Source organism: Paroedura picta, chromosome 6, assembly GCF_049243985.1.
Source record: "Paroedura picta isolate Pp20150507F chromosome 6, Ppicta_v3.0, whole genome shotgun sequence".
In the NCBI taxonomy this organism is placed as follows: domain Eukaryota; kingdom Metazoa; phylum Chordata; class Lepidosauria; order Squamata; family Gekkonidae; genus Paroedura; species Paroedura picta.
Genome location: NC_135374.1, coordinates 26,886,676 through 26,907,410, shown reverse-complemented (window position 1 = coordinate 26,907,410; position 20,735 = coordinate 26,886,676). Strand labels below are relative to the sequence as shown.

The 20,735-nt window shown below is 41.3% G+C and overlaps 1 protein-coding gene across 12 annotated transcripts in view; it reads right to left on the bottom strand.

Annotated features, from left to right (window-relative positions):
• Positions 1-20,735, bottom strand: part of NBEA (neurobeachin) — a 438,607-nt gene that overhangs the window by 66,341 nt on the left and 351,531 nt on the right. For all 12 annotated transcript variants that reach the window (XM_077341872.1, XM_077341873.1, XM_077341876.1 and 9 more), the window contains 3 exons: positions 18,278-18,397; positions 14,018-14,170; positions 1,194-1,361 (listed from right to left, as the gene is read on the bottom strand). In XM_077341872.1, coding sequence (XP_077197987.1) covers positions 1,194-1,361; positions 14,018-14,170; positions 18,278-18,397 — 441 coding nt within the window. The remainder of the gene's footprint in view (positions 1-1,193; positions 1,362-14,017; positions 14,171-18,277; positions 18,398-20,735) is intronic.

Genomic DNA, 20,735 nt, shown 5'->3' with positions numbered 1-20,735 from the left:
TTTAGAGAACCTAACTGTAACAACTTCAGAAACCATTTTTATCACAACACCACAGACCCCACAAGGAGGAAGATGGCCACTTTTCCACCATTCTTTCGTTCTTTATTATATCATAATCTTGTACTGGTTCATTTTGGGTTGGGTGGATGCAAATTTGAAATTATTTGAGAACTGTGAATCACCCAAACCCTAGTATTGGTATAGGGGTTCTGGTGATTCGGGTTTCTAAAACTGATCCAGCATTTAAAGGGACCTACATTCAATTTTTTTTAGAGCCTCTTGTAGCGCAGAGTGGTAAGGCAGCAGTCATGCAGTCTGAAAGCTCTGCCCATGAGGCTGGGAGTTCAATCCCAGAAGCCGGCTCAAGGTAGACTCAGCCTTCCATCCTTCCGAGGTCGGCAAAATGAGTACCCAGATTGCTGGGGGGGGGGGGGGTAAATGGTAATGGCTGGGGAAGGCACTGGCAACCCCCCCCCCCGTATTGAGTCTGCCATGAAAACGCTAGAGGGCATCACCCCAAGGGTCAGACATAACCCAGTGCTTGCACAGGGGTTACCTTTACCTTTAAATTCAATTAAATGCCTTGGAGCCCACCAAACAGCTGATCTCATTAAGAGAATTCTGTTTGTCAGGCTTCGGAGGGCAGTTAAAACTGGTCCTCCCCACAGAGCCTGACAGCTGATCTGGGGAGAGGCTGCCCTCCCTGGTTTGGCTTGGGCTGTGCAGGGGGGCAGTTTGAACCACTGACACCATCTACACCAGGGGTAGTCAACCTGTGGTCCTCCAGATGTTCATGGACTACAATTCCCATGAGCCCCTGCTAGCAAATGCTGGCAGGGGCTCATGGGAACTGTAGTCCATGGACATCTGGAGGACCACAGGTTGACTACCCCTGATCTACACAACCTGACAGCCAGCTAATCTGGGCAGAGGCTTCTTTTTCTGGATCATCTTGAAGTGTGTGTGTGTGGGGGGGCAGTTTGAACAGCTCATCTCTTCCACAGCTCAACAACTACTTCAGGTTTTACTTTTGCTTCCACCTCCTTTCAAGGAGAGGGAAGGGGGGAAACTGAAAGGGAGGGATTAAATGACTGATGGCCATTTAAACTTAACTACTGATCAACAGGCTGTTTAGCACACAAACATAAAATTGTAAGGAATATTTTTTCTTAGGAAGTCTAGAAAACACTTACCTCCCTGAGCACTGGATCAGTGATACTGTCAAGGTTAACCGAACCTTCATACGTCAGGTAATGGAATACATTAAGCGCCCGCACAGCTTCTGGTCCCCGTTGCTTGTAACCAAATATGAGGTCAATCCACTGGTGAAGCTGACAGGACACAAACTCGCTTTCTAGAGCCTAGAAATGAAATTGAGAGTCATGAATTAATTTTCTCTCAAATTTCTATGTTAATTTCTTCATCACTACTTCTGTAATTTTAAAAAGCAGAAAATATATTAAGGTTTTAATATTCTTCTGAAGTATTATAACACAGACTGCCATTAAAACTCACTAAATATTTCAAAACAGGAAAAGTACATTTCCTTAGGAAAATATTTTAAAAGAATCCCTCTATGATGAATACCTCTCTACACTCTTTCCCATAGTGAGGGAAATTTCCCCTCCAAAATGAAGCTCACTGTCTTATCTAATCACCGTTTGATCTCTTTGGCTTTATTCAGTCCTGGGAGCTTCTAAGCAGGTGTATGTTGTCTTTACTTTCAAACCACCTGACACTGAGGTGTTTTTACAAAGAATATTTTATTTACACAGAGAAAAGGGTTGTTGTAAGGGCAACCATTTTTCTTTTTACAAATCAGTTTCTTCACAGCTTCTAAGTCTTAATTACAGGCGTTTAAATTTTTCACAGGCTTTTCTTACAAGTGGTAAGAATTGTTTTACATTGAGAGGCTTCTTTCACTGTGCTTATCCCAAAACATGTTAATTTTACTTTGATCTTGGTGAGTTCCACTGAACCACCTGGTGCTTATATAGTGGGCACTCTGAGCATGTACCACAACTTTCTCCTTTCCTGGAAGAACCACAACTTTCTCCCATTCTGAAGTGACTGAAGTTCTACCTCTCACAAACATATCTTAGAAAATACTCCCCGATTTCCTCTTACAACCCCACCTTCTCTTTCCTAGAATATTTCACCTCATAGTTTGGCTTAATTTTATAGCAAAGACCTGTCTCCCCAGATTCTCTCTGCCAAATCACTGCCCTAGTTGACCAGACACTTCATGGATTAGCTCTATCAATCAAAAACCCAGTACTCTCACTAGAGTTTCTCCTCAGAGGAGTTTTTCAGCTAAAGTTTTGAGCCAGATGTTGGGAGTTTTAGAAATATGTTTTGAAATAAATCATGCAGACATGTGTGCATAGCTATTATAAACATAAAAAATAACAACAGCCTATCTTTCTAAGCTCCCAACATGGTAGCAGAGGATTATCTTTCTATTGATTTTGGCATAAAAGAGCCTTTGCCAATAACAATATTTGAAGACATGCATAACTGTGACCAAGAATGAAAATGTAAAAGCAAGAGCAAGCATATTGTTGTCAAATATCCTTCAGTGAGAGAAAAATGGAAATAAAGAATAAGTGAAATCAAGTATTGTCTTTTAAAAGATATGGCGGTTGACATACCAAACCACTTACCAAAGAAAAGTGAGTACCTGTGTAAGAAGCTGAACCTTCATGACTTCAGTGTGTGACACTGGAATAGCAAGCATCAGCAAATTCAGTCATGAAACAGTTAAGCTATTGTTCCTAAAGTATTCTTCTTCTGGCTAGTGTAGAATCTATAGGCCATCGAGTAATGGTTTCCCTCCAAAAGGGAGGCAGTACTATGTAGATGAAGTAATCCTTAGAAACACTGATTGGTTAGTCAAGGTATTGGTTAGTGTGTATGTGACTGAAGGCCTGGAGGCACAGAGGGAATATGGAGAACTGAACTGTAGTTTCCGTGTTCGTTGTTAATGAAGATACAATAGTGTAGACTAGAAAGATAGGCTGTTGTTGTTGTGTGTTATGTTTATAATAGTAAAGTTTTTATAGAAGCTATACCCACATCTTTGTGATTTATTTCAAAACATATTTCCTAAACTCCCAATACCAATCTCAGATTGAACTGTCTTCCCTTCAGCCCACAGCCAGTATAACAACTCCACCCAGCTGTAATTAGCCAGTCATAGGGCTCAGAGCAGCCTGTAGCCCTGGCTCTTATCGAACTAGAGAGGAGTGTTAACTCCTCTCTCACAGTTGCTGTTGTTCCAGCACCCAGAACCTCTTTTTCCAGGTGCTGTTTGTCACAGCCTTGTTCTATTTTATCTCTGGATACTGCCACCATAGCTGGTTTAATAATTATTCTGAAAATATTAAGTACTACTATCCAATAGTCATTAGGTTTATTCTACCTGATGAACAATGAAAAATGAACAAAAGGATTTAGAATTATGGAATGCCTTTATTCATTTATTTTATTTTATTACACTTCCCTATGGCTCAGGGCAGTTTATATTACAACTTGTGCAATACAAGGAAAGCTTGGTGGAAGAGCTCCATTTTGCAGGCCCTGTGGAACTGTTTTAGTTCCAGCAGGACCCTGATCTCTTCTGGGAGTTCATTCCACCAGGTTCAGGCCAGGATGGAAAAAAATCCTGGCACTAAATGGGCCTCCCTGGGATCAGGGATCACCAGATTGTTGGTACAGAAGAGGGTACACAACAATCTGCCCCCCAGGTGCAACCCTATGCCAAGTTACTACAATCTAAACTCATTGAAATCAATGGTGTTAGACTTGAGTAACATTGCATTGGATTGTGCTGTAACAGGCCACTCAGGCCAGCAGGCTTGGGAGAATATACCACTCTTTCGGATTGCTCTGTCAGTCAATTTATTTCTTTATCTGATTTCTATCTGATATAACTTTACAATTACGACCTAAAACATATTGCTAAAGGATGTGGCTCCTTATCCTACATAGTCCTTTAAAAGCAGCCATGGATATATTATAATTGATATGAAAGTATTTGCACAAAACAGCCCATTGAATCAATAGGACTAAATTTTAAAAGCCAATATATTGAATAATTCTGTAAGATTGAGACTTTTAAATTTATGTAACTAATTTATATACAGACTCTCAAAGGAGCTCACAAGTAAACATAATACAATAAATCCGGTAACATGAATTATCAATAATAGAAAGGAGTGATTAGCATAAAACCAGCACTAAAAAAACTAAACAGACTAAAAGGTATCCTCCAAACTGACCTCTAGCTTAAAGCAGATTATAAAACAGGTAAAAAAAAGATGAAACCTCTTTTGTTCTTGGATCATGTTTTTTTAAAAAATTCAATTGTCCCATGCTGTCTTTCTAAACTTAAAGAACGGGACTCTGATTGGCTGTATATATAAAGAAAACACAGCCTTATTATACAGACTACCTTTAAACTTTTATACATAATTTTAATCAGCTGTGCCAATAAAATCTAGTTATGAATATCACAATAGAGGAGTCTAGGTGGATGGTGGGCAGCTGAGATTTTGAACTCTTATGTTTTATTCCTGTCTCAGCCTTTTTGTTCAATATTTCAATCATTTTATTAACTATTCTATACATAGAACATGAACCCACTTGAGCCTTCAGATGGGAATTATTTAGAATGCAAGAATAAAACTGTTTTTAATGGTCAAGCTTATTTGTAAAAAAAATCAGCTTTAAATCTGGACAAAAATCTGGAAACTTTTGAAAACAATAGTACCAATGAAAGTCCTGTAAAGAAAAGAATTACAGCTTGGTATATTGGTTAAGAACAGTGGCTTCTAATCTGGCAAACTGGATTTGATTCCCCACTCTTCCACATACAGCCAGTTGGGGGACGTTGGGCTAATCACAGTACTTGATAGAGCTGTTTTCACAGAGTAATCCTGTCAGAGCACTTTCAGCCCCACCTACCTCAAAGGGCCTCTGTTATAGGGAGGGGAAGGGAAAGCGAGTGTAAGCCACTTTGAGACTCCTTTGGGTAGTGAAAAGCAGGGTATAAAAAACAATTATTCTTCTTCACACTCCAAGCAAGTGGGGGTTGCAAGCCCAACAGAACCAGCTTAAGGTACTAGTGCCCAGCAGAACACAGTGTCCATGTGGCAATGCCAGCTCAATCATAATCCAAGCACGGGGATTTCACAAGCCCAGCAGAACCAGTACAATATACAAAGTGCCCAGCAGTACCAGTGCAATCACAGTGTTCCCAGAACAACCCAGTGCTACTGACTTTGTAAGTTTAAAAGGACTGATTTCAAAGCACAGAGTCACAAATCTAAGCAAAAGGGATGGGATTTTGCAAGCTCTGTGTAAGAAAATGGAAAGTGAGCATAAGGGAAGATGTGCAAAGAAGGGGAGAACCCCTCAATATTGATAGGACTAGTTTGAAACTGACAACAGCATTTCCAAGGTTGGAAAATTCCCCCCCCCCCATGTTGCTTTGAAGTTCAGAAAACATTGTTTAAGCAAAAAACAGTCTGTCTGGAAATAAAGCCATTCATGAACTAGCATGAATTTCCATGAACTGCTTGGAAGTTTATGGAAAATTTGTGCCAGTTGACCTGCCACAAACCAGCCAAAATTTGTCACAAACTTTATTTCATGAGCTGGTATGTGCCCATCCCTAATAACTATAGCTGAATATGGGAAAAGGGAGATTGTTTCAGGTGGGTAGCCATGTCGGTCTGAAACAACCGAACAAAGTTTAAGTCCAGTGGCACCAACTAAGTTTTATTAAAGATATATGTTTTGTGTATATGTCCACTTTTTCAGATACAAGCTAACAGGTAGGTTGGTTAATGGCTGAGAACATAAAAGGTAGGTTGGTTAATGGCTGAAACAGAGAAAATGATGAAGGGAAGGGAAAGTTGAGGCACTAAGACCAGCCCCAATGAGTCTTTCCTCAAAGGCCAAAATAGCCCTGGAAAGGGCCCTGCCCTCCAGCTTGGTGTAGTGGTTAGGAGCATGGGCTTCTAATCTGGAGAGCTGAGTTTGATTCCGCGCTCCCCCACATGCAACCATCTGGGTGACCTTGGGCTGGCCACAGCACTGATAAAGCTGTTCTGACCGGGCAGTAATATCAGGGCTCTCTCAGCCTCACCCACCTCACAGGGTGTCTGTTGTGGGGAGAGGAAAGGGAAAGCAAATGTAAGCTGCTTTGAGACGTCTTTGGGTAGGAAAAGTGGCATATAAGAACCAACTCTTCTTTTACTGACAAAAACTAAGTCTGGGATGCTGGGGAAACTATTGTAGTTCTCTAGCAAAATCGCAGAGGGCATCTGTTTCAATGCCAGGAACATCTCTTTTTATGTGTGTTCCTTTAAGTCACAATGTTTTGTTTTGTTTTTAGATTACAGATTTTATTCATTGGACATGCTGTTGAGCCCATTGTAACTTCCAGCTACACTCACAAACAACAGATAAAGGCAGAGGTGAAGACCCTTGCTTTGGGTCTTTTGTGACTCCACCACCAGCGAGTCTGCTGTGCCTGCCATGACTCCCAGACTATCACCCATCATTGGCAACCCTGCCAAGCCCAGTGAAAGAGCAAGGAAGTTGCTCTTCCTCTGCCTCTATGAGCAGAAAATCCTTTTGTGCATAGAAATTTAACCCCCCTGTGTAATTTTGTATTATTTCAGTTTTTCTCTGAACCTGGCGGAGATCTCCTAAGTTTGTAGAAGGGTCTGGTTTATGTCAGTGTGGCCAGATCCACAGATTTAAGTATCTGTAGATTAGACCAAAATTGACTATTAGAAAATAAGATAATAATATCTTAACAATATATGTCCTGAATTGGACTTTTTAATTACACATATTTTGCTCAGCAGCATAATTCATAATGTACTGCTGCATGCTTTATCATGGAAATATGATTATAGTTCATTTTGGACTATGGGAGAACACACTTCAGAATACCTTACTGTAGAATAGGCTGTGCTACACACTACAGTTTCTTGTCTCAGTTTAACATGGTTGGCTTGTAGGCTGAATGTGTTCTAATTCTGGCTCTCAGGACCAGCACAGGTCTACTGGGATCAAAATGATCAGTAAGACTATGAAGTCACATCTGTGGAAGTCTTCCCCTCCCCATTTTTTCTGTAAAATAGTAGATTATGATTGATGAGCCCAGCATTAGGGTAATGTTAGTAGGGACACTTATGGCTTCTGTCCTCTGTGACATCACTGAGGTCAGGCCCTAATCATATTAGCATTGAACACAATGCTTTATTAATGTTTCATGGGTATGTCAGTAGTAATCAGTCTAGCTAGCTATGGATAAATTAAAGTAGGCCAACAACCACTGACGTATAAATTGAATGCTCTTACAATCTATTGAAACGTCTCCTAAAAGTTACCTGATTTAATCACGTCCTGAGGCTTTCTTATTAGACCAATTTTTTGCAGGAATTTCATTGAATAAAAACTTATATCTCAGAGCATGTATTTCTAAAGCACAAAAATATCCACCCATCTATTTAGTTGGCAGCAACGTGTCAAATACCTAGTTAATCCTAAATTAGATGGAGGTCATTTATCATACAGTGATTAAAGTGTTTCTGCTATCTATAAAAACCCCATGAATGCATAAACAGGTTGCAGGTAAAAGATTTATTATGTACTGGGATACACATCATTAATTTATGGAGACTTGTACTGAGTCAGTAATTGCATCACTTGCCGTTCCTCACATACAGCCTGAAAAATCACCTAGAGTCTCTAAGAAGACTCTAGGCCTGTTATCAAGGTTTCATCTTGAGATCCAAATGCAACTGCACTGTAGGTTAAGCAGGGAACTACATAGTAAAATACATTAAACAATTTCAGAATGCTTCATCATTTTCCTGTTTTTAATGGTTGAATGTAGGTCAACTGTTCTAATTTTTATGAATAAATTATATCCTGAACACCATGTGATACAATGACAGTAGTTTATAGTTTGTAAAAATAGCAACATTATGCTTGCCTAGTTGGTAGAAATACTTTTTGGTCGCAGTATTTTAAATCAATGAAATTGCTATATACTACATCCAAAGGAAAAATAGCGATCTTGTGTCTTGTGAAGTCTATTGTTTCAAATTATAGCATATATGATTATATGAATTCAAATTGAGTTGTGAAACTTGTAAGCAGCAAGGCCAAATGGGTGACATTGGGAGAACTGCAGATGAAGAGTAGCCAGCTTAATAAAACTGAATAGTTGAATAATGAGCAAATCAGCTTTCAACCCAAACAAAACTCATTCTGCAATATCATTAATGTAACTAAACTGACTGCAAGAATTTCTGACATTTGGTAACTTCTGGAAACATTAATATCTGAAAGTTAGTCTAGAACCTTTGAGCTGCGGATAATGAAAGCTCATGACAGAATGGTTCGAACAGAGTCGCCTGAAACTCAATCCCTCCAAGACGGAGGTCCTGTGGCTGGGACGTAGGGGGCAGGAGCAGGAAGCGCGCTTACCCACCCTGGGAGGGACGCAGCTTACCATCGCGTCCCAGGCCAGGAACTTGGGTGTGATCATTGATGCCTTCCTGACTTTGGAGGCGCAGGTCAAAAGAGTAGCAGGCCAGGCATTCTTCCAGCTCCGCCAGGCCCATCTACTAGCGCCCTACCTGTCCCCCGAACACCTAGCCACAGTGATCCATGCAACGGTCACCTCCAGAATAGATTTCTGTAACTCGCTCTACGTGGGCCTTCCCTTGTCCTTGATCCGGAAACTTCAGCTTGTGCAAAACGCAGCTGCCAGGGTCCTCACCGGTACACCTTGGAGGGCCCACATTCAGCCAGTGCTGAGGCAGCTGCATTGGTTGCCAATTGCTGCCCGGATCCAGTTCAAGGTTTTGGTTTTAACCTTCAAGGCTTTACGCGAGTTGGGACCCACATACCTGAGGGACCACCTATAGCCCTATGCCCCCCGCAGTGCCTTACGTTCTGCGGGAGAAAATCTGCTGGTCGTTCCCGGCCCTAGGGAAGCACGCCTGGCCTCGACCAGGGCCAGGGCCTTTTTGGTCCTGGCCCCTGCCTGGTGGAATGAGCTCCTGGGAGAGCTGCGGGCCCTGCGAGATCTTCCATTGTTTCGCAGGGCCTGCAAGACGGAGCTCTTCCGCCAGGTTTATAGTTGAGGCCAAGGCTAACATCTAGGCCCCCCTGGGACCTGGGACCTGGGATTGAGGATTGACACCATCAGTATCCCCTCCCACCTGCTAGTAGGAGGAGGGGGAAGTTAATTAATTGATTAGCCGATCTTGCCAGGTTAGCTTGCTAACTAATAAGGAATTGTAGCTGTTGTTAATGGATTTTAATGGATTTTATTGGGGTTTATAATGTTGTAACCCGCCACGAGCCGCAAGGGAGTGGCGGGTAATAAATCGAATAATAATAATAATAATAATAATAATAATAATAATAATAATAATAATAATAATAATAATAATAATATTGAAATAAATGTTGATCATCTTCAAGGGGCCACTAGACTTTTATTTTGTTACTAGCAAGTAAGCCCGTTGCACCCAAAATACAGCGGGCGCTAGCAGGGTGGCGATTAGGGTGGTAGCAGCTTCGTGGGGAGCCGCAGGGCCCAATCGGAGGGCCCAATCGGCAGGCGCAAAGCGCCTGCCGTTTGAATCTTCTGATTGTCATTCCAGGGGAAGAGGCCTATTGGCACCCTTCCTCATCCCGGACAGGGCCCGCCGACGGAGTCCTTACTCTTTTATTTTATCCGCTCCGCGAGGAGCGATTAAAGATGATAAACTAATACTTAACCCTTTGCATTCATTTTCCCAGTCAACAAGGTAAGCAGCTCGGAGATTGTGACAAATGTACATCTGAGACTGACATCATCAAACCAAAGCAGTTTACTGATGTGCCCACCAAAGAGGATTATGTTAATAAGCATTTCTCTACAATGTTGTTTCAATTTTCTGCCAGTCATTATATTATCTCAGTGGCTGTGGAAGGCCTCTTGCATCAATTATACAGGTCAAGTACACATGATCTGTTTTGTTTTCTGTTAGGCGGAGACAGGATTTTTCTTGTACTCCATTGCAGGGGTACAGGATTTTGCAACAGGACTTTGCCCTAAGCTTTATCAACAGGCAGTTCCTATAGGGGGTAATAGAGGCATATGCTTTGCTTTTACTAGCTAGCTGACAGGCAGAACCGTACAGACTGGAGTGAGGATATATAGGTCTTCCCTTCTCATAACTGGCAGCTTGTCTACATTAAACAGAGAGAAACAGACCTATCCGATGGCAATACAATAAATATATTCAGAAAAGAAAGAAAAATGTCCTTTTTTGTGGTTTTCCTTATCTCTTTATTCTGTAGGACTTCTGTCAAAACGGAATCCAGGTAATATCCACTTTCAGTGAGATTCTTTCATCAGTGACAAGTCCTCTGAGTCTTTAGTATTTTTATCAATTTTATAAGTATTGAGAATTTAAACCTTATATATAATAATAATATAATACTGGCCACAGGCTCACATAGGTATGGGGATACCGGTCTGTACTGAGATGCTTTCTCAACCAGGATTTTGTGAAACCCTGGGGTTTCTTGATGGCTCTGGAACAGTTTCCTGAATGGGTGGGAGGCAATTAATTCTTAATATATGTTTATTTTTTAATTTAAAAAAATTAAAATAATTATTGGGTATATGGTCATATCGGATATGACCGGTCAGTCCTAAAGGAGATCAGCCCTGACTGCTCCTTAGAAGGCCAGATCCTGAAGATGAAACTCAAATACTTTGGCCACCTCATGAGAAGGAAGGACTCCCTGGAGAAGAGCCTAATGCTGGGAGCGATTGAGGGCAAAAGAAGAAGGGGACGACAGAGAATGAGGTGGCTGGATGAGTCACTGAAGCAGTCGGTGCAAACTTAAATGGACTCCGGGGAATGGTAGAGGACAGGAAGGCCTGGAGGATCACTGTCCGTGGGGTCGCGATGGGTTGGACATGACTTCGCACCTAACAATGACCATGTATAGTCATGTCAATTTGCACCCCTCTCCAAAAATGTCCAATGATGGGCATGGAGGGAATAGGAAGGGGAGGGGCCCCAGGTAGGCATGTCCACAGCTATTCTTTCCAACTATATTCTGCATGATGGCACCACTTCCAGGGTTTCTCAAAGCCTGAAGAATATTTCAGGGGTTTTACAACAGTAAAAAATGTTGAGAAAGGCCGTGATAGACAATTCACTTGCTATATTGATGGAGGAACAACAGTTCCTTTTATCCTCCAACAGTAACTACACAATAAACCAGTCAAGAAATGAGAACTTGTTGATGAAGGATCATATCATTTCTCCGTGAAGATTTTAAGACCTCTCAGTGTCTTCAGTTACATATAACCATTGCCATTAAAAAATTAAAAAGCAAAAAACTGATCCAACTTCAATTTGTAACACAAACCAAATAGTTCAGTTTCCGCCTTGTATTTGGCAATGGAAACATAGTACCATTACCTGTACTAGACTGTCAGTATATACCACCTAAAAGAGCAGGGTGGTAAGGCAGTGACATGCTGTCTGAAGCCCTGACCATGAGGCTAGGAGATCGATTCCAGCAGCCGGCTCAAGGCTGACTCAGCCTTCCATCCTTCCGAGGTCAGTAAAATGAGTACCCAGCTTGCTGGGGGGTAAAACGGTAATGACTGGGGAAGGAAATAACAAACCACCCCGTATTGAGTCTGACAAGAAAACGATAGAGGGTGTCACCCCAAGGGTCAGACATGACTCAGTGCTTGCACAGGGGATACCTTTACCTTCATATACTATCTATGAATTTGATTGATTACTGCATTATGAACCTCCTACACTTCATGCTGTTAACAACTGAAATCTTAATATCTGGGAAAATAAGATTCCCAAAATCAGTGGTACTTACAGAACTGTTAGCTATAAATGCTACTGACACTGGGCATTACGTATGTCTTACAGAGCAATGGAGGGAGAGTGGCATTTCTGCTTGCAGACCCAGGTTTGAGCTGCTCCTCAGAAATAAAGTTTGTCCAATAATCTTGGGCAAATGGTTATCAGCCTGATACTATACTCTGCTATCCAATGACAGTAAGCAGTGCTTCCATGGTTTGTATGAAATGATCTTGGCCCCTCAGCATCATGCAGAACACTTCTGAGCTAATAAACGGGTGTGTTCTTACACAGGAGAAGTTGCAGTTAGTTAAAAGCACATTGCACACCTTAAGAAATAACTATGATTCTGCTTGGTAGAGGGCTTGCATCTTGAGAACAACCATTAACATGTAATATTTATATGAAAATCTTGCATTGATATAAAGTTACTTAACAAAGCACTTTCTTTTATAAAAGATTGCACTGCTGGATAAATTGTGAAGTGTCTCTCAAATGTGTTGATATATGCAGAGACAAAGCAGCTCAGTAATGTGGGAAATGCACTTTAATTCACACATCTAAATATTCTTATTAAACACTAATACCTACAAATTCTATAGTAATGTGTATGTGTGTGTGTGTGTGTGTGTGTGTACACACATGCATCCTCCCAATGAAGCCATTTTGCTTTTTTGCAATATGATTTATATTTAGATACTAGAAAAGGAACTACACCTGTTTTCTACTCACATGTAGATATTCTGGCTAACTTTATAGTTTTAAATTTGAAGAGTAGTAAAGATGAAATTCAGCAACTTTGCTACTTAGCAGTGTACGATCTTGGAGAAAAGTAACTAGTAAAAAATTCTATATCCCAAGAACAGTAACTTTAGTAACTGCAAAGGACTGCTTTCCCTACAAGACCTTATCTATATGCTATTTGTGCTTTGGAAAATTCTTTACCATTATGATACACTGGGCATTTACCGCTATGGCTTTGCTGAAATATGCTATGGCAGTGGTCCCCAACATTTTTATCATCGGGGACCAGTCAACGCTTGACAATTTTACTGAGGTCTGGGGGGGTAGACTTTTCCCAAGGAACGTCGCCACCTGAGCCCCTGCTCCACTTGCTTTCCTGCCAGTGCCCCTGACTTCCTGCCGTCCACTGGGGGGCACTGCCAGCGGCATTTGCGCAGTGCCATGCTGAGGGGGAGCCCCAGCCATGGCGGCCGCTGGAGAGCACCAAAGGTGAGCCAGTGTCAGAGTGGCAGGGCAGCCCCCGAGGCAGCAGCCAGGGAGGAGTACGAGGAGGAGCCACGGACCGGTACCGACTGATCCACGGACTGGGACCGGTCTCCGGACCGGGGGTTGGGGACCACTGTGCTATGGAACATATCTGGGTAGGCTGATAATGCTCTCCTAAAGACTGTCAACACCTTACATTTTTGTACCTGTTCAGCTGCTCCAGAATTATGTTTTCTTTTTCCCATTACATTACAGGGATTACACTGTATATGATCAGATTTTGCATTGTTGTAACATGTCATAAAGCCAATCCAGAGAGAGGGTATGCCCAGCACTCTGGGTGGGACAAATGTTAAATACATGTTGCAGAAATAAGCAGAGCAAAGCTGCGATTGAAGTCACCTGAGTCCTGGCACCTGAAGTACTACCTGAGACCACCACCCTGTCCACCAACTATGTTGTGGCAGGTGCTTCATCTCCATTTTCTGCATTGTACTTTTTGCCACTGGTGAACACTCCACAACTCTTCATACCAGTTGTGAAATCATAAGGGTGTGTGTGGAGGTCTTATTCCACTTGTTCTTATCCAAAATTCTTATTAGGTACAAATAACTGAATTTACATAACTTATTCTACTAATACCCCATTCGTCCCCTGAATTTTGTTTTACATGAGGCACTGATGAATAAAAATACATTACAAATCTATTGGGCAATAAATGACTTTATAAAATCTTGTCTGGAAGCCGCTACCTTTCATCTGTTTTTTTGTTTTGTGCATCTCAAACCTAGCTCTGCAGAAATGATAGTGATGCATATGAAATCACTGAACTTGTTCCCCAAGCTTAAGTACTATGGTCTTACCATCCTGTTGATCCGCACAAAGTCTTCAGGCTTCTTTGCCCAAGGGGGAAGCTCAACATCATTCACAACAACTTCATCTTCTCGGACTCCTAGACTATATCCATTACTGTTCACAAACATTTCTGGTAGGTAGTAAAATTCTGGAATTAATTCCTGCAGTGGAAAAAGCAGCTTTTATTACTAAACATATTGCTTAATTACATTAGCTTGTATTACTTTTCAAACACACGACTTCATTTTTGTAAGCAGGGTTTTTTAAAGCACCCATGTTTACATTTTGAGTGGATAGGATGTTGCTTAAATGCTTGTTTCTGTTGTCTCTGTTTTTAAAGGGAGTAATATTTGCATAGTGATAAATGCAGATCATCCTCTTGCACAGAAAAAGTGCTTAGACATCCTTCACTAACGTAACACACTAATGGAGCATTCAGAAGTGTGATATCTTCATACAAAAGCTTTAGTGTTGTTGTTTTTTTAATCCTATAGGACAGTGGTCCCCAACCTGCAGTCCGCAGCCCGGTGCTGGGCCGCGAAGGCCAGGGCGCCGGGCCGTGGTTCCCTCTTCCTGCCCCCCCGCAGTAAAAAACTTTCCAGGCCACAAGCTTGCGGCCCGGGAAGCTTCTTACTGCGGGAGGGCGGGGAGAGGGAATCAGGGCCGCGCAGCGCATCGTGCATGCGCGGCTGAAATCGCGCACGCGTGGCACTTTCGCGCATGCACGCAAGTGCCGCGCACGTGTGATTTCTGCCGCGCAGCGCGCATGTGCGCATGTGCGCATGTGCGCATGCATGGCCCGGCCACACATGCGCGATGCGCGGCCACGCATGCGTGCTGCGTGGGCGTGGCCGTCACCCTGCCGGTCCCCAGCCAAAAAAAGGTTGGGGACCACTGCTATAGGATACTTATACTCTCTTGATTTGATACCCTTACTCGACACCCCAGCCATTCACAGTGCTGGAAACTAGCCACATAGAAGACTTATTGAGTTGGGACATGAGCTATCTCCACCCAATCTACTGCATGAGGCATTAGTTTCATAATTGTATACCATAAACCTCAAATCTGACACTTCAGTTTAATATTTTACTAAGAATACACTGTTTTGTGACTTCCCTCTGAAATCAGATTCGATGCAGACATTTTCAATTTCCTTATATAATAATTCACTGCATGGTTTTAAAGTTGTGAGTCCCCTTCCCATTCGTTTCTCCCCCCCCCCCCCCCCAAATGACTGATCCGCTGGTTACCATTAATTCCACAATCACTTTATATGGGGGTCATTCAGCTATGAGCCCCCATTGACTGTATTAATTTTCAACATGTCACCTTAATGCCATTCTGTTGCAGCTACCTTTTCTGACATATATACACCCCAATTCAAGAGTATGAGAGGCATTTATAGACATTAGGTTTTCAATGCTAAATTCTTTGGATGTTAAAATTTCAGCAATTGAAAATGAAATCAAAAGGGGAAAAAAGAAGCTGTGAAAAATGTGAATAGACCAAGTTATAGTTATTTTTAAGTGGTATGAATGCTGAAGGATCATTCTATTATTAACAGATAAATGTTAAAAGATGAAAAAACAAGCAAATCTTTTATTTCTAAAGATGGTTTTCTCTTGTGTGTTGTTGAGTTACTGCATCAAATATAGCACATCTTTTATTCAGGATGTGAATTTCTATATCTGACAATTCACCAGTTCAAATAAACTGTGTATACCAAAGCAACAATTCAGTTTATAAAATATTAAGGGAAGGCTAATTTTTGAAAAGGTGTTGCACTTTTGCCATGTTTCACACGACATTATTAAATGCCATCTGCTGACTGTGTCAAGTTACCACAACCTTATTTTCATTATATCAATGTGAAAAAAACCTAATTTGGCTATAAAACAAAATGCATGCTAGAAAGAAGGAAGAGGTAACATTTATGTCATTTCACAGTTTGAGGCTTAATATTCACCCCTTTACTCTCTCTCTCTCATTCTGTCACTTCTGTTTTGTATGTTGATCACTGTGTTATTTATTTATTTATTTATTGTTTCTGCTTTAGGATGCTTAGGGCTAATCCTGCGTTGAGCAGGGGGTTGGACTAGATGGCCTGTATGGCCCCTTCCAACTCTATGATTCTTTATTTATTTATTATATTTGTATACCGCCCTTCCCCAAGGCTCAGGTTCCATTATTTTTCACTTTCTTATGCACTTTTATTTTAATTATTTCATAATCGGACATTTGTGATTCAACATACATTATCCAGTTCAAATGGACAAAAGTAACACTTTGGATATTTCCTTTTGCCCACACTCTGTATGGGGCAGGCCCATGTGGTTTGTAAGACTGGTACAGAACTTCCTGTCATTAAAGAAAATATCTCCTTTCAGCTTAAAAAGTGGTTTGGTTCTTCAGCTGCAGCAGTCAAATCAACACAAAGTCTATAATTTGGTTCTTGGACAAAAACTTAAAACACTTTCATTACAGTTCAGAAATCATGGCAGCCAGGACTGTGGCTGTGAAGGAGGGGAAGTTATTGCCACACAGACATGATAGAAAGTACTCTAGTAGGATTTTTTCGGGAAGGGATCATTTAAGGGAGCTATTGCAACAAAGCTGAAAATATAAAGAACAGTAATCTTTAGGGACCTTGCTTTGGTGCAGCCTTTAGCTGTATGGCAACCTGAAACAGGGCTTCCTCAGTTACAGCACCAAGATGCAGAATTTGCTCCATAGGGGGAATCATCTGTCCTCTCTATCAATTAAAACAGGTAGGGAACATCAAGGGCGCCAATAAATACATGCCAAACAGCTAGCAGAAGATAATGATATAGAGCAGGGGTAGTCAACCTGTGGTCCTCCAGATGTTCATGGCTACAATTCCCATGAGCCCCTGCCAGCAAACGCTGGCAGGGGGCTCATGGGAATTGTAGTCCAGCAAGTTCCTACAGAGCTATTTCCATAATTTTGGTGCCATAACGGAGAAAGCTCTGTCTCTGCCACTTCTCACCTCAGATTTATATATAATTTCTTTTGTACTATCCACTGTCTTGATGGCCCATATTGGGTGGAAAGGCAGGATACAAATGTTTTAGATAAGATATAAAATTTTATTATTATAAAGTTTAAGCTGATGTTGAATTTTCCTGGCCAAAAACTATTTGTTTCTTTGTAATGCTGGTTACATATCAAATGACATTGATTTCCAATGGAATCGAAATAATAGTAGAGCACAGTAACAGTTTAGTTTACATTTTCTTTGTTTAACCAATTATTGCTCTGTCCTAAGTAAGGGCAGAAATTCAATACATAAATAATGTAACTCCCCGTAACATCAGTATAAATGGATTTTGTGATGATAAGTGCCCATAAAAAGGCTCTGGCATTATGCATTTTACAAAGATAAATAGAGGCATAGAATAAATATAAAACGGTGACTTCAAATATCTTCTCCAGTTTCACGTCCTCGTAGGTGCCTGATGAACATTTCCTCGGCATATCTAGTGACAAGGCACAGTTATGGAAAATTTAAAATATCACACAAACGCACAGATTTTGTGCAGTCTGGAAATACTACACTAATTCATGACCAGGAAAGGATCTTCAAATACAAAAAGAAAACTAGGTCACTTTGACAAAGTCCTATGTAAACACTCAAAATGCTTTATATACAGCAATGTCTGTATAATAACAATGGTAAAATTACCCTGCTCTCCGGCTGTTTCTACATATTGTGTAGATATTGGTTTAATCTAATGTGTACTGTTGCATAATATCCCCAGGCACAGAAAAGTAAAAGCTAAGGCTTACAGAAAAGCATACATTTTAAATGTGTCTTGTCATTAACGCTTTATTAATTGCCCCAGGCAATGCAAACCCAGAGCTCAGTGAGCTATAACAATATGACACTTTAAGGTCAAATTCAATCTTGCTGTGTTTATGGAATGGGCCAAATATTGAGTTAACAGCAGGAAAGAGCAATTTATTGGGCTTTTCTCTATCTAGTGATTATTTGATTTAAATTAGAATAGATTTTTTTGCAGGAACAAAAGACATTTTAAGCATTCAAATAAAGGAAGAGTCTTTGTTTCTCATTGTGTGTAAAATATGGATTTTTAAATCAGTGGTGAATGGTGCAGTCTTCCTTTTTGTTCTTATGTGAAACAAAACATCAAAAGTGCATGCAAGTCAATGACATAATTGCAGCATGATATAATATTGACACACTCCATTATTTTGCATGCTGGTATGCAGAATCTTAACCCTACCTTAACATCTGAAGTGTCCCTTTGGCTATTTCTCCAAGATCTTGCCACAGACGAGAAGGTTCGATCTGGGTGATCAAATTTCCCATCATTTGCATTGAGGAAGAATGTAGTAAAGGGCTCCTACACCCCCCCCCAAAAAAAAAAACAGAAAAGAAAGAGAGAGAGAGAGAGAGAGAGTACACAATTGGAGTAAGCAAAAAGATCACACATTGAGAGCATTCTAGACTTAACATGTAAATTAATTAAATAATTACTAGTAATCAGCACATCACATGCTTAATCTCTCTATGCAACTATCTCTATTAAAGAACAGACTAAAAGCAACTGAATCTTCAATGGAAGGATTCCAACAATGTGATATTATTATTCTACATTAGCATGCCATTATCAGAGCACACAAACCTTACAATATTTTTATTTTATTCACTAGACTTCATGATTAATTGTTATGCATTTTACTGTATGCGTGCAAAATATATTCTGTTTTCAGATACATGGCTAGCACCAATCCAGAAAGAGCTACCACCAACACTTGAGGTGTGCACCCACAGCAAATATAAAAGCATTAAAATACTGTAACAGTTTAAAACAGCATTTAAAAGATGCCTGAACAAAGACTTAAGTCCAGTGGCACCTTGAAGGCCAGCCATGTTCGGTTCTGGGTATGAGCTTATGTGTGCATGCACTGTGCCTCAGATACAGATTCACCGTGTGTGTGTGTGTGTGTGTGTATAGAACGAGAGTTGCTATTGCAAAGCCTTGCCTGAAGGAGCCAGTTGGAAACACAGCCTCTTTTTTTGCTTTCCACAATGCAGGTGAGCGAGATGAGTCCTTGGGGGGGGGGGGGAGATGGGCTGGGTGATGCTGTTTCCACTTGCCCTTTGGGCACCTGGTCAGGCCCTCCACTCAAGGAGGCCGGAGAACTGGGGAGGCTGCAGGAATAGCCACATTTTAAGAATATACCCCACTCAGGCCCAAAACCTGTGGCCTTCTGTCCCTCCCATGTTTACTCAGAAGTAAGCCACACTCTATTTAGTGGGGCTTACTCCCAGACAAGCATGAAGGGACTTATTGCCCTGCTGGTAAGACTTTTGGAGGAAAGGATTAGGGGATTAGAAGACAGCATTATTACTCTGACTCATCCAGATGAGGGCAATGAAAACGGTGAGGGGTTTGGAGACTATGATATCTAAGGAAAGGCTGAGGCAGATTGATTTGTTTAGCCTGAAGGGAAGTACTTGAAGAGCTGTCACATAGAAGACGGAGCAGAGTTGTTTTCCATTGCCCTAGAGGGTCAGACCAGAACCAGTGGGTTGAAATTAATTCAGAAGAATTTTTGGCTAAACATCCAGAAGGAGTTCCTTACAGTTTAGAGCAGTTCTTCAGTGGAACAGACTTCCTCAGGAGGTGGTAGGTTCTCCTTCCTTATAAGTTTTTAAGCAGAGGCTAGATAGTAATCTGATGGAAATGCTGATTTTATGAACTTAGGCAGCTTGTAAGTGGCTGGGCATAAGGGACTGTGTACATGTTTGGCTCTTGTAACCCTTTCTTGCTGATACAAGAGCCAGTTTGGTATAGTGGTTAGGAGTGTGGACTTCTAATCTGGCATGCCAGGTTCGATTCTGCACTCCCCCACATGCAACCAGCTTGGTGACCTTGGACTCGCCATGACACTGATAAAGCTGTTCTGACCGAGCAGTGATATCAGGGCTCTCTCAGCTTCACCCACCCCACAAGATGTCTATTGTGGGGAGAGGAATGGGAAGGCGACTGTAAGCCACTTTGAGCCTCCTTTGGGTAGGGAAAAGCGGCATATAAGAACCAACTCTTCTTCTTCTGATCACAACTTTGGGGTCAGGAGGCGAATTTCCTCCAGGCCAGACTGGCCATGGATTCTGGCTTTTTTGGGGGGAGGCATCATCTGGGCATGGAATTGGGGTCACTGTGGGTGGCTCTATGATTCTACGATTTAATTTGGCATATTAGCAGTGCCTTGTAAAACACATAAAATTCACAGTGGAAAAATGCTTGCATTCCTATTTAAGCAGGAAAAAGGTACCAGATGCAGGAGCTGCACGTGGAAGATTCCAATAGAGCCCAATGGTGCCCTCTTTGCTCCACAAATGAGTGAGAGTATAGGTATGTAGGCAAGCTGAATGATAGGACTGAGAGGTCTATGAGCACATTTTATCAGTATTTAGCTCTCCCTTTCTCCATCTGACATGTAAATTTGTCCAACAAGAAATAATGTACAAGGAAGGACAAGATAATATATGGAAAGCACATTTTATTGCCTGTGCATTGCTTGTCATATAGATAGGAAAAGAGCAGTGCTAGATAATATTTTAGCTTCATTGGATGGATGAACAGTTTGGTTTGAGGGACAGAATCTACAACTTTGTTTTTCCTTTCCATATTTTCTCTAAAAATTGGCTGGACCAACAAAAGCAAAGGTAAA